This window comes from Euprymna scolopes, chromosome 21, assembly GCF_053919585.1.
Source record: "Euprymna scolopes isolate OS-2025 chromosome 21, ASM5391958v1, whole genome shotgun sequence".
Lineage (NCBI taxonomy): Eukaryota > Metazoa > Mollusca > Cephalopoda > Sepiida > Sepiolidae > Euprymna > Euprymna scolopes.
Genome location: NC_136502.1, coordinates 43,964,312 through 43,986,070, shown reverse-complemented (window position 1 = coordinate 43,986,070; position 21,759 = coordinate 43,964,312). Strand labels below are relative to the sequence as shown.

The 21,759-nt window shown below is 32.1% G+C and overlaps 1 protein-coding gene across 2 annotated transcripts in view; it reads right to left on the bottom strand.

Annotated features, from left to right (window-relative positions):
- The window catches only part of LOC145242173 (mitochondrial potassium channel ATP-binding subunit-like), a 90,249-nt gene that overhangs the window by 7,367 nt on the left and 61,123 nt on the right, over positions 1-21,759 (bottom strand). The window contains exons 12-18 of one of the 2 annotated variants that reach the window (XM_080105161.1): positions 20,474-20,546; positions 16,910-17,043; positions 13,949-14,020; positions 11,979-12,157; positions 9,988-10,046; positions 3,791-3,879; positions 2,916-3,063 (exon numbers count right to left, since the gene is read on the bottom strand). In XM_080105161.1, coding sequence (XP_079961287.1) covers positions 2,959-3,063; positions 3,791-3,879; positions 9,988-10,046; positions 11,979-12,157; positions 13,949-14,020; positions 16,910-17,043; positions 20,474-20,546 — 711 coding nt within the window. In that variant the 3' untranslated portion in view covers positions 2,916-2,958. Of the gene's footprint in view, positions 1-2,509; positions 3,064-3,790; positions 3,880-9,987; positions 10,047-11,978; positions 12,158-13,948; positions 14,021-16,909; positions 17,044-20,473; positions 20,547-21,759 lie in introns of those variants that run through there. The other variant, XM_080105160.1, reaches the window with a different exon arrangement.

Below are 21,759 nucleotides of genomic sequence, written 5' to 3'. Positions count from 1 at the left end.
GGTACCTGATTACGACTAATCATCCCAGCACAAATATTTATTAATGTTTATCGACTTTTTTACTTTATGACTGTGAATAGCAACCGCAGACCAAAATATCTTCACTTATTTTCGCTTTTGTATATATTTATCTGTTTTGACTCTTTTTCTCTTGACTAGTGAAAAGTCACTTTTCAAAACCTGGGGTCTACAATGAATTTATCATCACATAGTATATAATATATATCACATTCTTTCACTTTTATAATTTACTAGTAGGGGTGCCCTATATATATATCTCCTATAATTTTTTTTTTTTTTTTTGTGTATTGATATTCATATTAAAAATCCTTTTTTCTATTTATTTAAAAAGAAAATATAACTTTCTTATATGTAGGTCGTGGAATTGCATTCACTAGCAAAAGGTTTAGCTAATTTGCATATTTTTTCGGTTTTCTTATGGGATGATCATCTTTAGTTAACAATTACGTGTAATTATACACATGCAGATATTCTACGTGATTTATACTTGCGTAATATTTGCATAAAAAGCTTATAATAAACACAAACCTCTTTCTATATATATTTATGTATGTGTATGTATATTTGTTTATAAAATTTTGCCTACCAAACTCCGTCATTTTTTGGTCTACAGGCATGAAACTTAATATATAGGGTATATATGCAAAACTTTATATTTGGGTTTTAGCTGGGGAAAATCGGTGCAAAAGTGAAAATTAAAAAAATGAAATTTGCCAGGTGAAGGTCGAATGACAGCATTACGAATATGCATGCGTAACGTAATAGCTATTGGTTCATGTTTTAATTTTTAGCTTTGCAGCAAACATGTCTTCATAGCTCAGGCATTAATGTCAAAGGCAACAGTAAATTGTAAGCTAAACGTTTTGGTTTTGATTCTTAGTGGTGACATACGAGTCATTTTTTTTTTAAAACTTTTTAAATCGTTACTATATATTGGGTCCAATATAATATAATAATAAATACGAAATCTGCATTAATCAAAATATATTAAGTGTATTTTACGACCGAACAATGTCGGGCAACCTGCTAGTATGTATATATATATATATATATATATATATATATATTAGAATAATTATTATTATAATTATGAAGCCCTTTAAGAATACTTAAGGATGGGCAATGTCTGCGGAATTATAACTAAGTGTCTATGTAATGTTCACGACTTCCGCTCATGCAAACACTCTAGATTGTCAAAATGTATTTGTCCGAATTCGGCGTTTGGTGGTTCTTAATTCCCTTCATTCTGGTAGCAATTGTTTGGTGGCTCCGAGGTAGAGGCTTAGCAAGTGGAGCAAAAAGTTGACTGTGGTTGAGTTCGAATCTCATGGCCGGCAGGAATTGTCACCATTACACTGATGACTGCGTAAGCATGAAACATTAGTATCTGTAGGTATAAATGAATAATCATAAATATATATATATATATATATATATATATAGTTATAGAGGGAGGAGAAGAAGAAAGAGGGCGATAGAAAGAGAGCAATAAAACGAGAAAAAAAACGAGAGAGTGGGAAGGCCGAGAGAGATATAGAGACTTGAAATCGTTACCAGCTACTCTGCTTGAAGACGTTATTCTTGTGACTATTGATTTTGTACGCCTGGATACAGTGGCGCCAACTTGGACAGAGTGTAGGCAGTTAACTAGCGTTTATGAAATGTTCACGACTTCTGCTCATCTAAACACTCTAGAGTTTTTAATGTATTCACCCATTTAAAAGTTCCGTGGCAATTGCTTGGTGGCTCTGAGATAGAGGCTTGGCAAATGGAGCAAAAGGTGGCTTCATGACTGGGTTCAAATCTCAAGGCCAGCAGGAATTATTACCTCCTACACTGATGATTGCATAAGCATGAAACACTAGTGTCTGTAGGTATAAATAATAGTTATTATTTATTTTTATATATATATATATATAAATAATAGTTATTATTTATTTATATATATATATATATATATATATATATATATATATATATAAATAATAGTTATTATTTATTTATATATATATATAAATAATAGTTATTATTTATTTATATATATATATATATAATAGTTATTATTTATTTATATATATATATATATAAATAAATAATAGTTATTATTTATATATATATATATAAATAAATAATAGTTATTTATTTATATATATATATATATATATATATAAATAAATAATAGTTATTATTTATTTATTTATATATATATATATATATATATATAAATAAATAATAGTTATTTATTTATATATATATATATATATATATATAAATAAATAATAGTTATTATTTATTTATTTATATATATATATATATATATATATAAATAAATAATAGTTATTTATTTATATATATATATATATATATATATATATATATATATAAATAAATAATAGTTATTATTTATTTATTTATATATATATATATATATATATATATATAGATATACATATATATAAATGAAAAAGTCAAAACAAAACTAAAACACTTTTTTATATGTTTATAAATATTTCATCTTTATTTAAAGACTTTACTAAATGACTGGAAGAAAAATCTCGAAGTCAAAATTAGCGTTTGGAAACACCAAACCAACTCATAGCCATCAATATGTAACATATACTGTATTTATCAAGTGGAACGAACGTTTTTTTCTTTTTAAATATTGATGAAACAACAACTCTTTCTACCTCATAAGACACGCAGTGTATTTTTCAAAGTTTGATCTCTACATTTTTCTTCAAATCAAACATCTTGAGAAAGTCTTTCAAGAAAGATGAACATATAAACACGAAGAGCCTATAAACAATTTTTGGTTCTGCTTTTTCATTACGTTGGATTATTAATTCCATAATCACCACACACACACACACACACACACATGCGCGCACACACACCTCTCTTTTTTTTCTGTTTCTCTTCTCACACATTTTACACGTTTTAGGCTTTCTCCGACGAGCGATGAATGTTCTCCATTAAATTCTGTTGTTGGATAAGTTTGTAGAATAATCCACGTTTATCGAGAAGGCTGTTGTGGTTTCCGAGCTGAAAGAACAAACAAATAATTAATTTTACAATTGGAAGTTTTGCTTTTTTTGTTTTTAAGCAATCCTTAAAAAAAAAAAAAAAAAAAAAAAGAAAAAGCAAAGTCTCACAGGCAGACATGAAATCGAATTTTAGTTGTGAATAATCTTGTATTTTCACCAATACTATGATAGTTTATGATGGTTATTCATGGTTATTTCTATATAAAGTTCAGCATTCACTCCAAAACTAATTAACAGATCATTATAATTTTTGGAACATAACTGTTAAGCCTAAGAAGTGGTAATGTGGGTGATAGTTTAATTTAGTCATGCAAAAAAAAAAAAAAAAAAAGGTTTGGAAATCCTTCATAAAAATTCAGATACATCAGATTTTATAAAATTTTAACAATAAACATTTCCGAAATTTTAGTTTCTTTACAAGATTTTAAAAGGTTTTCAGTCAAATTAAAATATTTCAGATTTGCATTGAATGTAACGCATCATAATTGATTACTAATGGATTTCAATTTCTTCTTAAGACCACTTAAGCCTTAGACATTTTCTAGAATCAAAATCATGTAATGAATTTGGTTCAAAATTAGAATACAGATTCTAGACACAAGGTTTAGTATTATTGATTTTAATCTTCATACGAAACATAAAAAATGGTGCAAAAGTGTTTGGGGAATTAATTTTGCCTGTCCTGAGACGGGTATTCTTTTAGTTCATTTATAAATTTAACTTACCTCAACTATTTTCCCTTTGGAAATAACAGCAACCATGTCAGCATTCTTAATTGTACTCAACCGATGGGCAATTACAATCACAGTTCGGCCTGCAATGAAAATAGTCAAAACAGATCAATGCGACTATGCTGGTTTGGTCAAATTGTAAGAATGGATGAAAGTGCTTGGGTTAGTATACGTAGAACAGTTGAGGTAGTAAGGTCAGTTGGCAAAGGAACATCAAGGAAAAGTAATTGCAGTCAACTATAGTTGATAGTGACCTAAAAGCTCCTTTTATATTTACTACTACTACACTGAGATGTAGGGGAGAGTGCCATTCTTTTCTTCGACTTTCTCCACTTATTCTTGATCCTTATTTTATAATGCCAAGTGCTTAGCAAGGAAGCATCAAGTGCAGATTATTTTAATCTCAGGTATGATTCAACCAAGGATTGAAGCTTGGTCTCCCAAATTATCAGTAAACCCCTTAACCCTACCAAACCAAGTTACCAATATATCAGTAATTTCTGAAAATGCTATATACCGAGTTACTGCTAAACCGGTATTTTTCCGACCACGTGTTTTTGTGTTGTTAATGAGCTAAAAATAGCTACCCAATCACTGCTTAGCTGCGATTTAACACTTCCTTTGTTTTGGCAGAGTTGTAAATTGTTTTGTAAACTAGTCATAGTGACGAAACAAGCACTTTGACAGGTAAAAGAGTAAGACTAAGGAGTTTCACGGTGCAACAAGTGTTGGATAAAGTGACAAATTCTGATTTAGCTGAAGGCGAATTTGATCAGAAGTATTGTTTCTGAATTAAGTAATGCTAAGTGATGATAATTCTGATGATGCAAGTGGGCCTGTGCATCAAGGAGGACCCCACCTGTTGGAGGGACTGGCACACGAAGGCTGAATGCTGGCAGCAAAAAATTACTAACGTGTTTACATTTTTTTCACAATTTTATTCAGGAGGCCAGGCACAGGGGCAAATTAGGTTTAGTAGCTCAGGTCTGTTAGGGTTAGAGTTAGGGTTAGGGTTAACGATTATGCAAAAGAGTAAATAATAGAGGATTTGATCAATGCAACTTTGTCCTCTGTGGAAACCAGTCCTGAAGAATCTGCCCGGAATGCCAGAGACTTGAGAATTTTATGGTAGCATCCTGGTCATTAACTCACGCATCATTTATATATCTCCGCCAAGAGACCTTCTTCAACAGCAGCTTTTTTGTTCTATATATTTTTTTTTTAATCACCTCTCAAATTTCGTTGAGGATCACAGTCAGACTCATAAGTGTGAATGTTAGCAACAATATTCAAAGGACAATTGGATGCCTAATGAACCGCCCCCTTAAGTAAACACTTCATCAAATCTCCACACTAACGTAATGTACTTGCAATAACCCTTATCCCTGAGTGGCTTTCAGGCTTTGATAAGTGGTGATCACTGTGTAAAAAAAAAAAAAAAAAAAAAAAAATTAATGATTAAGAAGATTCACAAGATGTTGCTTCTAGCGGTTGGTGCAATCTGCCAGTTGAACAATAAACTCACTGGCTTCGTGAAGTAGCGTTCTACTGATACCACCATGACCTTTTGCTGACAATCTTAAAAGCTGGTAGAATTGCCCATTGAAGTGGCTGGTTCCATTTCTTCTGCAATCGTCTGCCAGTATTTATTACAATTGGCTTGGGCGAATCCTGCATACATATACATATTATGTGTAGATTATGCTTGAATGAGAAATTTGAAATTCTAAACATTAAAGACCCCGAAAACCTATTAAACTGTATAAGTGAACTAGTAAATAACTGTATGTGCAGAATGAACTTTACTTTATGATAACAATAAACAAGATAAAAGTGTTATATAAAAAAACTAGAAAAAAATTAAACTAATCCAACAGCTAAAATAGAAATAAAAAAAAAAGGTCACTTATTCATTTGACACATTCACAAAAAAAGTGTGCACTACCTCTGTGCAAAACAGAAGAAAAAAAATAGGAAATAAAATTCATCCAATCCTTTGTTTGAAAGAAGCCCTGTTAATAGAAACATTAACCTGTGGGCAGGAATAACAATGAATCTAATTGATTAACTAGATAAACTAAACACCACATGTATATATAAAACTGCCTGGTAACACAAATTCTATGCATATAAGCTTGAGGATTCACTATGGGGACAAAATGCAGAATGCTTTGTGTAGCTTAATTGCCATTTCATAAATTGTCTATTATAATAAGGTCTTATTATTTCATAAATTGTCTATTATAATAAGGTCTTATTATTTCATAAATTGTCTATTATAATAAGGTCTTATTATTTCATAAATTGTCTATTATAATAAGGTCTTATTATTTCATAAATTGTCTATTATAATAAGGTCTTATTATTTCATAAATTGTCTATTATAATAAGGTCTTATTATTTCATAAATTGTCTATTATAATAAGGTCTTATTATTTCATAAATTGTCTATTATAATAAGGTCTTATTATTTCATAAATTGTCTATTATAATAAGGTCTTATTATTTCATAAATTGTCTATTATAATAAGGTCTTATTATTTCATAAATTGTCTATTATAATAAGGTCTTATTATTTCATAAATTGTCTATTATAATAAGGTCTTATTATTTCATAAATTGTCTATTATAATAAGGTCTTATTATTTCATAAATTGTCTATTATAATAAGGTCTTATTATTTCATAAATTGTCTATTATAATAAGGTCTTATTATTTCATAAATTGTCTATTATAATAAGGTCTTATTATTTCATAAATTGTCTATTATAATAAGGTCTTATTATTTCATAAATTGTCTATTATAATAAGGTCTTATTATTTCATAAATTGTCTATTATAATTTTATTCCTGTCAGTTTGTTTGTTAATATTTACAAAAGGTACACTGTTTCACAAATTAATTTTCATCTTGAAAACAGATTTTTATACGCTTTTATTTCAGCATAATTTCTTATATATATATATATATATATATAACACTATTCCTATTTACAATGTCTCCCCACGGGACAGAGTTAGACACCAGGGTCGTTTTTTAACGTGGAAAAAAGGAACAAAAATAAGAATTGTCTCAGTCGTGAAGGATTTCTCCTCCACCGAAAGAGAACAAGAAATTGAAGTGCAGCATCTGAAGAACAGATACTACACTTTGAGATATCAGATCCTTTATTCATGTTAAAAATACACTGAAAATCAACAATGGACAAAAAACTTAGGCACATGGCAAACTCAAAAGGGGGGGGATTGTGGGGGTCGTTGGTCATACTTGTCACTCCAGAACTAAACAAAATCAAAAGTTTCCCCCAGCTAGTATCTTTCACCATAATACCGCATTCACCCTTTCATACTGGGGGACATCCTACTTAACTCCCAATTTTTAAAAACATTTTCTATTGACGTGTAAAAACAAAAAAAAAAAAAGATAACAAAAATGGTACAATAATTCATTTGTGTCGAGGGCGGGGGGGGGGGTGATTAGTAGGACCCTCCCAACCCCGTCTAGTTGATAGACTGCCCGTTTCACTAGGTTTGTAAAAGGAACCTCGCTTCTGTGGGTCAGTCTTTAAGTGGGGATGAATGAAGAAAAGAAAATTGTGGGTAAGGAATGGGGGTTAGTTTGTATTTCTTTCTCTCCAAGATGAGTGAAATTACGAGGAGGGGGTGAAAACAAAAATTGCAAGAAGGAGGGGGTGGGTATCTTGGAGGATACTACACTTTGATCTTGTCCCAAAGGCCAAACACACTATTTATTCAAGGGAAACCTACACTAAAGTAATGAACTAATTTACATATTACATTAAAGAAAATCTATTTTTATAATTAGATTGATTGATATTAACTGATTTTAGTAATAAAATTGTTATAATTGTTGTGCTCAAGAATATTATTTAAAGTTTATTTATTTAAATATTTTTATTATTTGTGAAAGCCAACATAAATAATGCTTACTTCCATTTAAAAACAGAAATAAGCATTATTTATTTAAAAGATAAACAAAAAATTTATGAATGCATTTCAAACTTAATCCAGCAAAACATAGCTCACAGTTGTTAACGGAGGCACATTTAAAGACAAACATGGAAGTGTGTGTGTTATTTCTTTCTTTATTTTTTTTTTACACAGAGATCACCACTTATCAAGGCTCGAAGGCCACTCGAGGATTAATGGGTATACATTACTCAATGTAGTAAACATAAGTAGTGGAAATTTTGTAAATTGGATTACTTAGGGGGACGGTTCATCAAGAATTTGTTTATGTTGGACTTGAAGACAATCAGATTGTAGTCAGCTGGAAAGCAGGCAATCGGAAGAGAGTTCCACAGGCGTGCAGTTCTAAGAAAGAAGCTTTGTTCATGGAATCTACATTTAGGTTTAGGCACATATAGAGAGTGTGGAAAATTATTGATAGTAGTTTGGGCTCGACGAGTGTTTTTCGTGATAGTTTGGCGAGGAAGGGACCATAGATTGAAGCTCAGCTGAGCACTTGCCATGAAAAGTCAACAAAAAAAAAGAAAAAACAATGCAACCTTTATTCTGAAACTGTCAGTCAACATACTAATATCAATCATTGAATGCTGCTAAACTAGATTTTAAATTTAACCGACAAAAATTTCAGTCATATAAATTATTTAGAGCAAAATAGATTCTGCTATCAACTTATTTTTTATTTCAAAGAAATAAAAAATATTAATGCAATAAGTTATGTGAAGTTTCATTGTAAATATTTTACAATTAATGCATTTGCTTTAAAAACTTAATTCTATGCACCGTATAAAAATCTCTTCACTATTTAAGAAGTATTTTATTTACTTTGGTTCAAAAACTATCACAGCACCAAAATAGTAATTTTAATAGATTTCCATATTGCAGAATAGCATATTATGATACTATAAAGTGGACCTGAAGTGGACTTGAGTCACTAAATGCTGAGAGGGGAGGGGGGGGCAATAGACAAAGAAATAGGAAATATGCTACAATTAACAATAGATAGGAAGTAGCAAACAATGGATCTGTAAGTATTTTTAGATCGAGCTTTTAGAATTTACAATGACAATAGAAACCTACAGATAAAACAGGGTAGCTTCCGGTAGCCTTGGTGGAGGGTGGGGGGGAGACCTCAGATACCAACGTAGAGGGGACAGTTAGTTGATAACTAGATGCCCTTCATGGCGGATATGAGTTGGACAGTTTTTAGAGTTCACTGTGAAACAGAAATAGAGATGAACGTAACATCGAAAGAACGGGGAGAAGACACACACACACACACACATTCACAACCCAAACCGCCAATTATATGTGAACATTGGCATTTGTGTCTTTCCTTTCTTTGTTCCACGATTTATTATATTTCGACTTTTGTGAAACCAAGTGTTCCCATCGACAGTCGCCAGCAAGAAAATGACGATCCGGTCATAAGAGGAATAGTCAAACGAAAAATCCACGATACGTGACGTTGGGAGTCAGCGATCTGGGGCCGCGCACATTCGGTCACAATATCAAAAATTCAAATACAGGGTGTTCCAAAAGTTTTGGGCACATTTTGACATTGAATATCTTAAGAACTATTAAAATACTGGATTTGAAAAAAAAAAAAATGAAAAAAAAAATCGATGCATTTAATTTTAGAATGGCACCACTTTCATCTTGCTATAATTGATAAAAAGATATGAGGAGGACTTGATATGCACCCAAGACTTTTGGAACGTCCTGTATAATGTTTCCAGTTTATATTTTTATACATTTTAAAATCGTTTTATGGTCAAAAGAGTTAAAAACCAACTTTTAGTTCCGTTGAAAACTAAACATATTTTGAGTTTTTACACATTTAAGGACACATATTTATCTTGATTATCAATTGAACTTTTCAAAATAGTATTATCTACAAAAATTTCAAAATACTAAAAAAAAAAAAGAAAAAAAGTTGCATAGGTTAATAAGGAGGGGGAGGAGAAATAAAATGAAAGTAAAAATTCCAGGACAATGCGGGCTCAATATTCTAAGTATATCAGACGTGTCCAAACGCAACCCGGGCAATGCCGGGTATCCTTGCTAGTATATATATATATATATATATATATATGCATGCATGAACAACTGCAGGGTGGGAGAAAGCCTGTAGGCCAATAATATGGAATGCACTTAAAGATTAAAAATAAATTTTAAAAATAAATTTAAAAACAAAATGCTCACCATTACAAACTCTGTCGAGAGCTTCTTGAACAATTTTTTCAGATTCCGTGTCAAGTGCACTGTTCAAACAAAACAGTAAAGAATAAACAAGAAAATAGATTTTTAAAAAAAATGGAAGATGCGGCATTTGTCATTTTGCAGATTTGATTTTATTTGATTTTAAGTAAAATATAAAATAAAGAAAACAGATTTTTGATTTTGGTTTTATTAGAATTCAGCCAATCTCATCTTTATCCTTTAAAAGTCTACTATAGTTGAAAAAATTCTGCAAATTTTTAAACTAAAGATGAAATAGATTCACCTTTAGAGTTTTAGCATTTAAAAAAAAAAAAACAAAAAAAAAAACAAGGCATCTTGTTTTCTTATATTATAATGATTCTGTATTCAGGAAGTTCTATTGTATTTTATTATATTCTGATGATTCAGAAGTTTTATTGTATTTTATTATATTCTGATGATTCAGAAGTTTTATTCTATTGTGTTATATTATGATGATGTTAACACATCAGTTCTTGTCAGATCACTGAAGTTAAGCAACATTGAGCATGGCCTGTATCAGATGGATGACCATTTAAAAAGGTACGGCGCTGTATGTATTGCGAGGTAAAATACCAGGTTAAGAAACTGGCATGGTCTATCCTTCTCTTGAAGGTAGATGGGCCTCTCATAAGCCATGGTAGGCACCCCATCTAGTGATGGCATCATGATAAATACCCTTGACAGCCTTGGTGAAGCAACAAGTATTTCCAGCCATTAGAAAAAAAATGTGAAAGATTCCGCAGAATTTGTTCATGTTTCATCTGCGCCTACTTTATGGACTCGTGGCACAGTGGTTAGAGTACTTGGAAAATCAATTTTAAAAGTGATATTTTCTTAAAGGTTGAAGGTTCAATTCTCAGTGTGAGCAACTGAAAAATACAATTGCGAATTACTTAGGACCTCTATCGAGTCATGGTTGACAGAACAAGAACATGCTAATCCCGTGAAGTAAATAAAGGGTTCCGTTCAAAATTCTGTTCAAATTCCAGAGTTCGACAAAATACACCTGAAGAAGGTCGGAGGTTACATCGACCAAAATATTGTGAAAACAACATTTAAGCTGAGAACAGTAATCCGGAGAATCCAAATGATACAAATATTTGATCAATTTACATGATTTTTGGCATATATTTTTATTTCACCACGGGTACGTATGTTAGAGAATGGATCAAGAGAGAGAGAGGGAGGGAGGTATGTAAATTATAGTTAGACATCTTGCCCGGAAGTCAAGATCAGCTGATCGGATTGCGTGTGAGTCACATGATCAGGTTAGCTAAATTGTAGAGATTTGGTTTTAGACTTAGAAGAGGACGGACAGCTTCACCGTTATCTCCTCCCCTTCACTGGGGGGGGGGGAGGGAACACTGACATGTGTAGAAACCAGACCAAGAGAACCACACAAGCCAGATTCACTTTCCATCATTCTGTGAGACATCTGGAAAGTGAAATAAAAACTATAAAACCAATTCATCGTGTTGGAGTGAATGAATATTCATCCAAAACAGGTACCAGATCTCCCCTCCAAGACAAAGTGATTCCAGATGGACCAACCTCCAAGACGCAGAAGGTATGTTGAAAAATACATGACATGTACCACACACACACAACGGCATATGAACATATCATTTAATAGACTGGACCACTAGACAATCACATGACATTAACTCTGACTAGACAATCACACACGATCCCCTTTATGATACAACAAATATATAATATACGTCATCTCTTCTAATCCCTTATTAGAGGTAAGAACGCAACACGTATATCAAAGATTTTTCTTTATTTTTGTTTTTTAATATAGGGGAAATCTGGACAAGAACTGATTATTTTTTAATTACGATAAAAAAATAGTTTATAATTATAAATTTCAATGATAATAAGCTTGCTGGATAATAAAAACAAAAATAAAAACAACCTATTTAGAAACCAGGGAAATCTTTGCCTCTCACCTCGTTGCTTCATCAAGTATGAGAATGGATGGATTTTTTACCAATGCTCGAGCGATGGCAATTCTTTGTTTCTGTCCACCAGACACAGTTACCCCTCGTTCACCCAGAATGGTGTTATATCCATCAGGGAAATCCCGAATGAAACTGTCCGCATTGGCAAGTTTAGCTGCATCAAGAACCTGCAAGACAAAAAAAAAACGTAATGAAAATGCTAACAATGCTTTCAGTGGTTTGCAACAGAGGGTTAAGCAATAATGCCTTAACAACCCTAACCCATCCTCCTCTTCAAACACACATAGTACAACATTCATTTTACATGCTGGCATGCATTGGACAGCTTTAAAAAATTCACTCCCAAATTAATCTATCTCTGGCCAAATCTTTATCGATCCCTCTCAAGTACATTTTTATTACTTTCTCTTTTGCACACATCTCCCTATATCAGCATCTGCTTCACCCTATGCTGCAGATATACTGTCTCCACATTTGAGTTCTCATCCATCTCCACTGTCCAACAGTTCTTATACATGGCATTGTTATCATCTGTCAATCAGAAAATCAATTTACTTTTCTTTGTCTGATTAATCAACCTGTTAAATAAGATTTGTTTACATCATTTGATGTCAATGCTGTCAACAATGTTTGTGACCAGATTTCTAAACACATCTTTTCAGACAATAGCATTGTTTGGTTCTTATTCAGAATTAAATCTAATTTTTTAAAAATACAGAAAAATCTTTGATGTACATACCTGTCACAAAGCATAAATTGATTAAGTAGTTGTTTTTATATTGAAAATCACTTTTTACAATTTTTAAAATTTTTAGTGGTTTTAATAGTGAAATGCAGCCATTATAAGGCTGATTTTGATCTCAATAGCTCAAATTGAGTGGTCTTCCTCATTTTATTGAACATGGTGGATCAAAACACACCATTTCGCTTCATCATGAAATTTGATTTTCGTATAAAATTAAAAAAAAAAAAATGCTTGATCAATTTACACGATTTTTAGAATATGACTTTTTCTGCAATTTAAAATAAAAATAGGTTAAATTCTGGGCTTGCACTGATTGTTGTATCAGGAATGCTTCTGCTTTGCTATTTCAATCAAAATGATTTCTTTTTCTCATATACTTTTATTTTGACCCTAAATCTGTCTGTCATCGCAATCGCTATTTTATTAGTAACTTTCCCACCAGTATTAATGCTTAATGTAGTTCTATGGTAGACCAAATCTTTGTCACCAGCTAATTATCTGAATGACGGATCGTTACATAAACAGCTGAAGTTTTATTGACACGTTCTACACAGTCAGCTCAATGTTACATGAGCCTGTGTGCATTCCTTGCATAAGGACAATATTTTTAGTTCTCTCCCACTGCAAGAATTTAGACACCAAGGTTGGAAAATGGGATTGCGAAGTCAGCACCCCCAAGGAAAGGGCACTCTGACCTGCAAATAGTGCTTCGGCAGCCCACTGGGATTCCCCGGGGGTAAGGGGCCTCAAGCGATTAGCAATAAATTAACTCCTTCTCAAAGAGAGAAGGCAAGGCCTGGGAGGGTGACCTCCTAGAACTGCTCAGAACTAAACTCTCACCACAAAATCAACAGGAACCGGATCATTACAGGAATGGTCTAATCTCTGTTGATTTTGGGGGTTCGAGTATTACACTGGTACACACCTCCTCCGTGTAGAAACATGATGTCTTGAATTGCAAGACGTTTGATTGGCCAAGGAAAACTTGGAAACAAGTGATTGGACAAGATCGTATAGAGGGTAATTGGGAGACATTTGACCCGTTGAATCGTGAGGACTGGAGAATGAACTTGTGAAATATCAAATAAAAAAACCTTTGATCCACAGACTAGGGAAAAGTGATGTTACATGTATATAGAAAGAGAAAGGACTGAAAATAATTTTTATGAAATTGGAAAAACAGAAAAAAAAAAATTTTATCCAAATTCTTTACCTCATCATCAGTGGCATCTGGATTTCCATAACGTATATTTTCCATGACAGATGTAGCAAATAATACAGGTTCCTGAAGAAAAGAAAATCTATAAATATAAAAGCGAAAATGTATGTATGTATGTATGTATGTGTGTATGTATGTATGTATGTGTGTATGTATGTATGTGTGTATGTATGTATGTATGTATGTATGTGTGTATGTATGTATGTGTGTATGTATGTATGTATGTGTGTATGTATGTATGTGTGTATGTATGTATGTATGTGTGTGTGTTTGTATGTGTGTTCGCTTTTTCTGTATGTCTACAAAAGGGTTTTTTTCAGAGAAGCGGTCGGTCGCTTCACAACTTTTTAAAACTTTTTATATCACATATAAATCGTAATGTCTCACAGTTAACAACGAAGCTCACCTGTCTATTTAATTTGCTCGATTTCGGGAAGATAAATATTCAACATTTGTCACTCGCCGCATGTGGGTTAGTCTTTTTCCTATAACATCTTGGGAAAATAAAAATAAAAAAAAGCGTTCCACAGTAAATGAATACTATCCCGCAGTCAAACTTGACCTCATTAACTCATTAACTCATTAAAACGGGCACCTGCTAAATCCAAGTAATTAAATAAATTCAAACGTGTTTCCGTTAACATGTCGCGGTGGGGCAATGGTTAACGTCGCACTTTTTTTTTTTTTTTCACACTTTAATTTACAACTTTGCCTCAAGGGTTCGGGTTCGGGTTCGATCCTCATACTTACTTTTTTATTTTTTTTAACCCCACCCACCCCCAGAGTTTCCACACACACCTCCAAACACCTGGGCAACGCCGGGTACCCCTCGCTAGTATTGAATTATAATAATTAAATTTGTGATGAAACGATTCCAATACAATGTACACAAATCTAAGACAATAGCAGAATTCTTAGAAAATGACCTCCAGACGGTAGTGGAGGTTGGGGTTGCAAATAAATGGTAACATTTATTGCTAGTAAGACTAAGCTGCTTTCCTTTAACAATTACAAGAAGCCGCTCCAACCACCAATATTCATGAGAAATAACACCCTAACTAAGAATTCTTGCTTCAAAATCCTCGGCGTAACATTCACGGATAGTATGAACTGGAACAAATACACTGAGGACATTACAAAGGCTGCTGCACAGAAGGTGGGTTCCCTCTATCATGCTAGAAGAGCTCACTAAATACCAGAAAGACTTCTACTGTAATAGTTTCTTCCCTCGAACAGCTAGACTTTGGAATCCTCTTCCTGCTTTCCTGACTGTACTGATATGCAGAAGTTTAAATGTAATGTAAACCAACACCAAGGCATGGTCCCTAATCATAGCCCCTTATGTCCAAGTGGTGATATGCCTTGTTAGGGGTAAGTGGGAGAAAAAAAACAAAAAAAAACAATTACCAATTTCATACTAAATTTTTCATTCCAATTCTTAAATCTATATATTAATAGGATAGCATGTGTTATTTGGTCAATAAACAAAAATCTTCCTTCCTTTTAGTCCTTTTCCATCTCTGCTCTGTTCTAACAACTCTGCCGACCTCTTCCACATATCTCCATACTCAATAATGAAAACTCATAAGAAACAATCTATATATTAATACGATAGCGTGTGTGTTATTTTCTGTGTCACGCTTACATCCGGGTCGTTTAATTGTTATGTACTTCCATTTCTTGTCATAAATAATTTTACTAAGAATTCTTTATAAGTTTTGGTTTTGATTATAACTAATGGCACTCCAGTAATCTATTTTTTTTTTTTTATAAATAATTTTATCAAGAATTCTTCATAAGTTTTGGTTTCAATTATGGCTAAAGGAACTCAAGTTATATATATATATATATATATATATATATATATATATATATATATATATATATATATACATATTTTTTTCATAAGTTTTTATTTTGGTTTCGATCCAAGCTAATGCACCCAAGTCATATGGATATATATTTTTTTATTTTTGAAATCGCAACTTTATAACATATAAAAATCGATAGAATGTTAACTCCATAATATGTACGAAATCTGCAGGAATTAAAATATATTTAAGCATATTTTACGACCAGGCTATGCCGGGCGTCCCTGTTAGCTTAGATAAATACTTTTGCATTTTTAACAAAAAAGCTACAATAATATCAGAGCGTCTCCATTTACACTGAACATCTACAGAATGCCAACATCAATATATTACATATGAATGAGTCCACTGTGGAATTTCCACAGGTCCCGCTAGTAAATCATCAAATATTTAACAATAGAGTTGTCATTTATTTCTGATTACCATAAAAACACATGTTGAATATACAGATAATTTCTCAAGTGTAAAAACACACATGTGAGGGATGATTTATAGATTTTAGTTTTACTATTAGACTTAAATCAATAAATATTTATTATTTTATTATTACTACCCGCAGCGAAAATTTTGCTTTAAATAAAATCAAATTAAAAAGCCAATTAAAAAAAATTGTTTCGGCCATTCAAAAAATAAGCACAAACTTTTCCCCCCGATTCTGATACCCCCAAACGTTCTGATTTTTTTTTTCAATTACTGATTAATCATCCCAAGACTAAATTAAATAAATCTATCTGGTATAATAAATATTCTTTGACATAAAATAAATCTTTTTTTTTTTTTTTTTTTTAAATCTACAGGGTACTTGACTGACATAGATTTTTCTCGTATACAAGAAATTTTTGATAAAAGTAAAACCCAAAAGATCATACCAGCATGCAGAAATTCAAATGTGATGTGAACAAGCATCTTACTGCTCAACTTAATTCCCAGGCTGCCTCTCTATAAATCTGGCTCCTATCACAGTAGCCCTTTATTCGGTGGCAATATGCCTTGTTTGGAGGCGAACAAATATAAGATGATAAAGAGGCTGACTTTAATTTATATATAGACGAAGATAGAGATGAAATGTACCACAGCTTCATACCTGGTTAATAAATCCAATTGCTTTTCCTCGTAACCATGACGGATCCAAGGATTGCAAATTGTGTCCATCGATCAATATTTCACCGGAACTGACATCATAGAAACGCTCCAAAAGCTTAACAACGGTTGATTTACCTAAAAAAAAAAATAAAATGTGTAGAAAGTTATGGAGAAAAGTTGAAAATTCTTTGCAGGGAAAAGTGATGTCAAATAGAAAGAGAAAGAAAGAGTAAGTCAGTTAGAGAGAGAGAGAGAGAGAGAGAGAGAGAGAGAAAGTAAAAGAGTATATGAGTGAGAGAGAGAGTAAAAGAGTAAATGAGTGAGAGAGAGAGTAAAAGAGTAAATGAGTGAGAGAGAGAGAGTAAAAGAGTAAATGAGTGAGAGAGAGAGAGTAAAAGAGTAAATGAGTGAGAGAGAGAGAGTAAAAGAGTAAATGAGTGAGAGAGAGAGAGTAAAAGAGTAAATGAGTGAGAGAGAGAGAGTAAAAGAGTAAATGAGTGAGAGAGAGAGAGTAAAAGAGTAAATGAGTGAGAGAGAGAGAGTAAAAGAGTAAATGAGTGAGAGAGAGAGAGTAAAAGAGTAAATGAGTGAGAGAGAGAGAGTAAAAGAGTAAATGAGTGAGAGAGAGAGAGTAAATGAGTGAGAGAGAGAGAGTAAATGAGTGAGAGAGAGAGAGTAAATGAGTGAGAGAGAGAGTAAAAGAGTGAGAGAGAGAGAGTAAAAGAGTGAGAGAGAGAGTAAAAGAGTGAGAGAGAGAGTAAAATAGTAAATGAGTGAGAGAGAGAGAGTAAAAGAGTAAATGAGTGAGAGAGAGAGTAAAAGAGTAAATGAGTGAGAGAGAGAGTAAAAGAGTAAATGAGTGAGAGAGAGAGTAAAAGAGTAAATGAGTGAGAGAGAAAGTAAAAGAGTAAATGAGTGAGAGAGAAAGTAAAAGAGTAAATGAGTGAGAGAGAGAGAGTAAAAGAGTAAATGAGTGAGAGAGAGAGAGTAAAAGAGTAAATGAGTGAGAGAGAGTAAAAGAGTAAATGAGTGAGAGAGAGAGTAAAAGAGTAAATGAGTGAGAGAGAGAGAGTAAAAGAGTAAATGAGTGAGAGAGAGAGAGTAAAAGAGTAAATGAGTGAGAGAGAGAGAGTAAAAGAGTAAATGAGTGAGAGAGAGAGTAAAAGAGTAAATGAGTGAGAGAGAGAGTAAAAGAGTAAATGAGTGAGAGAGAGAGTAAAAGAGTAAATGAGTGAGAGAGAGAGTAAAAGAGTAAATGAGTGAGAGAAAGAGAGTAAAAGAGTAAATGAGTGAGAGAGAGAGAGTAAAAGAGTAAATGAGTGAGAGAGAGAGTAAAAGAGTAAATGAGTGAGAGAGAGAGTAAAAGAGTAAATGAGTGAGAGAGAGAGAGTAAAAGAGTAAATGAGTGAGAGAGAGAGTAAAAGAGTAAATGAGTGAGAGAAAGAGAGTAAAAGAGTAAATGAGTGAGAGAGAGAGAGTAAAAGAGTAAATGAGTGAGAGAGAGAGTAAAAGAGTAAATGAGTGAGAGAGAGAGTAAAAGAGTAAATGAGTGAGAGAAAGAGAGTAAAAGAGTAAATGAGTGAGAGAGAGAGAGTAAAAGAGTAAATGAGTGAGAGAGAGAGTAAAAGAGTAAATGAGTGAGAGAGAGAGTAAAAGAGTAAATGAGTGAGAGAGAGAGAGTAAAAGAGTAAATGAGTGAGAGAGAGAGTAAAAGAGTAAATGAGTGAGAGAAAGAGAGTAAAAGAGTAAATGAGTGAGAGAGAGAGAGTAAAAGAGTAAATGAGTGAGAGAGAGAGTAAAAGAGTAAATGAGAGAGAGAGTAAAAGAGTAAATGAGTGAGAGAGAGAGAGTAAAAGAGTAAATGAGTGAGAGAGAGAGTAAAAGAGTAAATGAGTGAGAGAGAGAGTAAAAGAGTAAATGAATGAGAGAGAGAGTAAAAGAGTAAATGAGTGAGAGAGAGAGAGAGTAAAAGAGTAAATTAGTGAGAGAGAGAGAGTAAAAGAGTAAATGAGTGAGAGAGAGAGAGTAAAAGAGTAAATGAGTGAGAGAGAGAGAGTAAAAGAGTAAATGAGTGAGAGAGAGAGAGTAAAAGAGTAAATGAGTGAGAGAGAGAGTAAAAGAGTAAATGAGTGAGAGAGAGAGTAAAAGAGTAAATGAGTGAGAGAGAGAGTAAAAGAGTAAATGAGTGAGAGAGAGAGAGTAAAAGAGTAAATGAGTGAGAGAGAGAGTAAAAGAGTAAATGAGTGAGAGAGAGAGTAAAAGAGTAAATGAGAGATAGAGAGAGTAAAAAAGTAAATGAGAGATAGAGAGAGTAAAAGAGTAAATGAGAGATAGAGAGAGTGAATAAGTCAGAAAGAGGGAATGAATGAGAGAAAATTGAGAAAGAGTAAGAAAGAGAGGTAAAAAATATCACACAGTCTCTAAACTAATTTCCTCATTTTACTTACCTTCTCCTGAAGAACCCCCAAAAGGTAATAAGTGTGATACCTATGAAATCACACAAATAGATTTTAACATAAGTTTAATAATTTATGATATTTTAATTCATGCAAATTCCGAATTTATTTATAATAATCAATAGAGACAATTCTCTATCAATTATTGTATTGAACCTAATATACAGTAGTAAGATTGAAACTAATATATATATATATATATTAGTTTCAATCTCACTATATATATATATATATATATATATATATATATATGACTTGGGTGTCATCAGCTAGAATCAAAACCAAAACATAAAACTCTTCACCTCATTCCTTAGCCTGAGCCACGCCTATATATATATATATATATATATATATATATATATATATATATATATATATTCACCTGTCATCCCTTTTATAAAAGATGAAATCACCTGATAGTTGAAGACAAGATTCTAACAAGCACGGCAGGATGGTCCAGAGAGTTATAAGCCAAATTTGTATTCTACGTGATATAAGCGTTGTTTAAATTTTAAAATAAAATACATATGAAATACGTTTATAAGTCAAATTACATGCAATATTATGTAAAATAAGCAAATATTCATTTGTTTAAAATTAATATTTTGATGATATACGCCATCATCAGAACTGATATATATAGATTTCCTTTTTTGCCATGGTGGTAAATGAAAGAATACAGCAGTGATATTTTTTCATGTTCTGAAGATTACGCTTGGCGTGAAAGTCAAATTTGAGTTTGTTGTTTGTGATATAAGCATGGTTTTAATTTTTGTATGAAATATGTTTATAAGCCAAATTACAATGCATTATTATGTAGAATAAACAAATAAGTACAATTATGTAAGGATAAATTATTGCAGAAACATGGATGACTTGAATCGCAGGAAGATTGGCTGATTAAGGAAGATTTTGAATTTAATGATTGGAGAAGGCATAGTGAAGTTTCAAGACAGTTGACACGCTGAATCATGAGAACCAAAGGGTAAGGTTGTAAAATACTAAATGTCTGATCTGTGGGGAAAAAGACATTAAATGAAGGAGAGAGAGAGAGAGAGAGAGAGAGATATCTTCGATGGTCTCCAAACTGAATTCAACATTTTACTTACCACCTCCCGAAGGCCCAACCAAGGCCAACATTTTACCATGAGGAATCTTCAGAGAAAAGTCTGAGAGAACTTGCTAAAATAGAAGATAAAATCAAATTTAAACATGGCCACCAATAAAGTGGAAAATATTGCATTCTGATCATCGATCTGTTAAATAAGATGATGCAATAAGAAAAAAAAAAAAAAAAATTTTCCTTATATTAAAAAACAAAAATAAAGAAAAAATCTGTATGATTTATATTCCCATGACGAAACAAAATATCATATGTCAAAAATCACGCAAATTGATAAAGTAATTTTATTTTTATAAAGAAAATTATTTTTATGCAATTAATAGGAATTCGTAGGCATTACAACATAAATCTAGTAAGTATGAATTATTGTTGAGTTATCTCTCTTTGTTTTTTGAGATTTCTTTCAAAATAGTGGGAGAGACAATCACTCCTTGGATACTCTTATATTTTGATTTTCTTATTCAAAAATAAAAATACTTGATCAATTTACATGATTTTTGGAACATGATATTTTCGCTTCATCACAGGTATATACATCATACAGATATTTCTTTACTTTTGTTTTTAATATAGTGGGGAAAAAAAGAAAGCTAAATGATGAAAAATGGTCAACAGAAAATGTATATGAATTCATCAACGAATTTAAAAAAAATACAGATATTATCAGTAAACATAAAACTTGGTAGAACTAAATAACATTTTAGAATTTCTGGACTAACTATATTTTCAGCACACCAATTTTACAGGCAGCTGAAAGGAATGCACTAAGCATGACACTGCATATGATATCATAAAAGCCTGATGACTTACCAAATATTAAAAAAACTTTAAATTGAATAGAACTCCATTTTTTTTTTAATAGAAATTGCGTCAGACAAGTCATAAAGCCAGTTGATGTAAGGTGCTTAAAAAAAAAGAAAACTAGAAAGAAGAATTCTCTGATAGAAAATGATACTCAAAAATCAGAAATTTAAATGTGAAAGAAAAAACAAAGGTTTTGAAAGTTTTAAACACTAGCTGACTTATTTTCATGTGCCCCTTCAGGCTGTTATCTCTTTATAAAGGTGGTCACCAAGTTTCGACTACAGGTATTTTTTTTTTTTTTTACATGGAAGTCACCACTTATCAAGGCCTGGAGGCCACTCAGGGATAAGTGTTATTGCGTGTACAGTAATCAATGGGATAGTATCGTAGTAATCGTTAGTATTGGGGATTTGTTTGTCAAAAGTGTGTTTGGACAAACATGTAGAGCCACGTGAAATTGGTAACGTT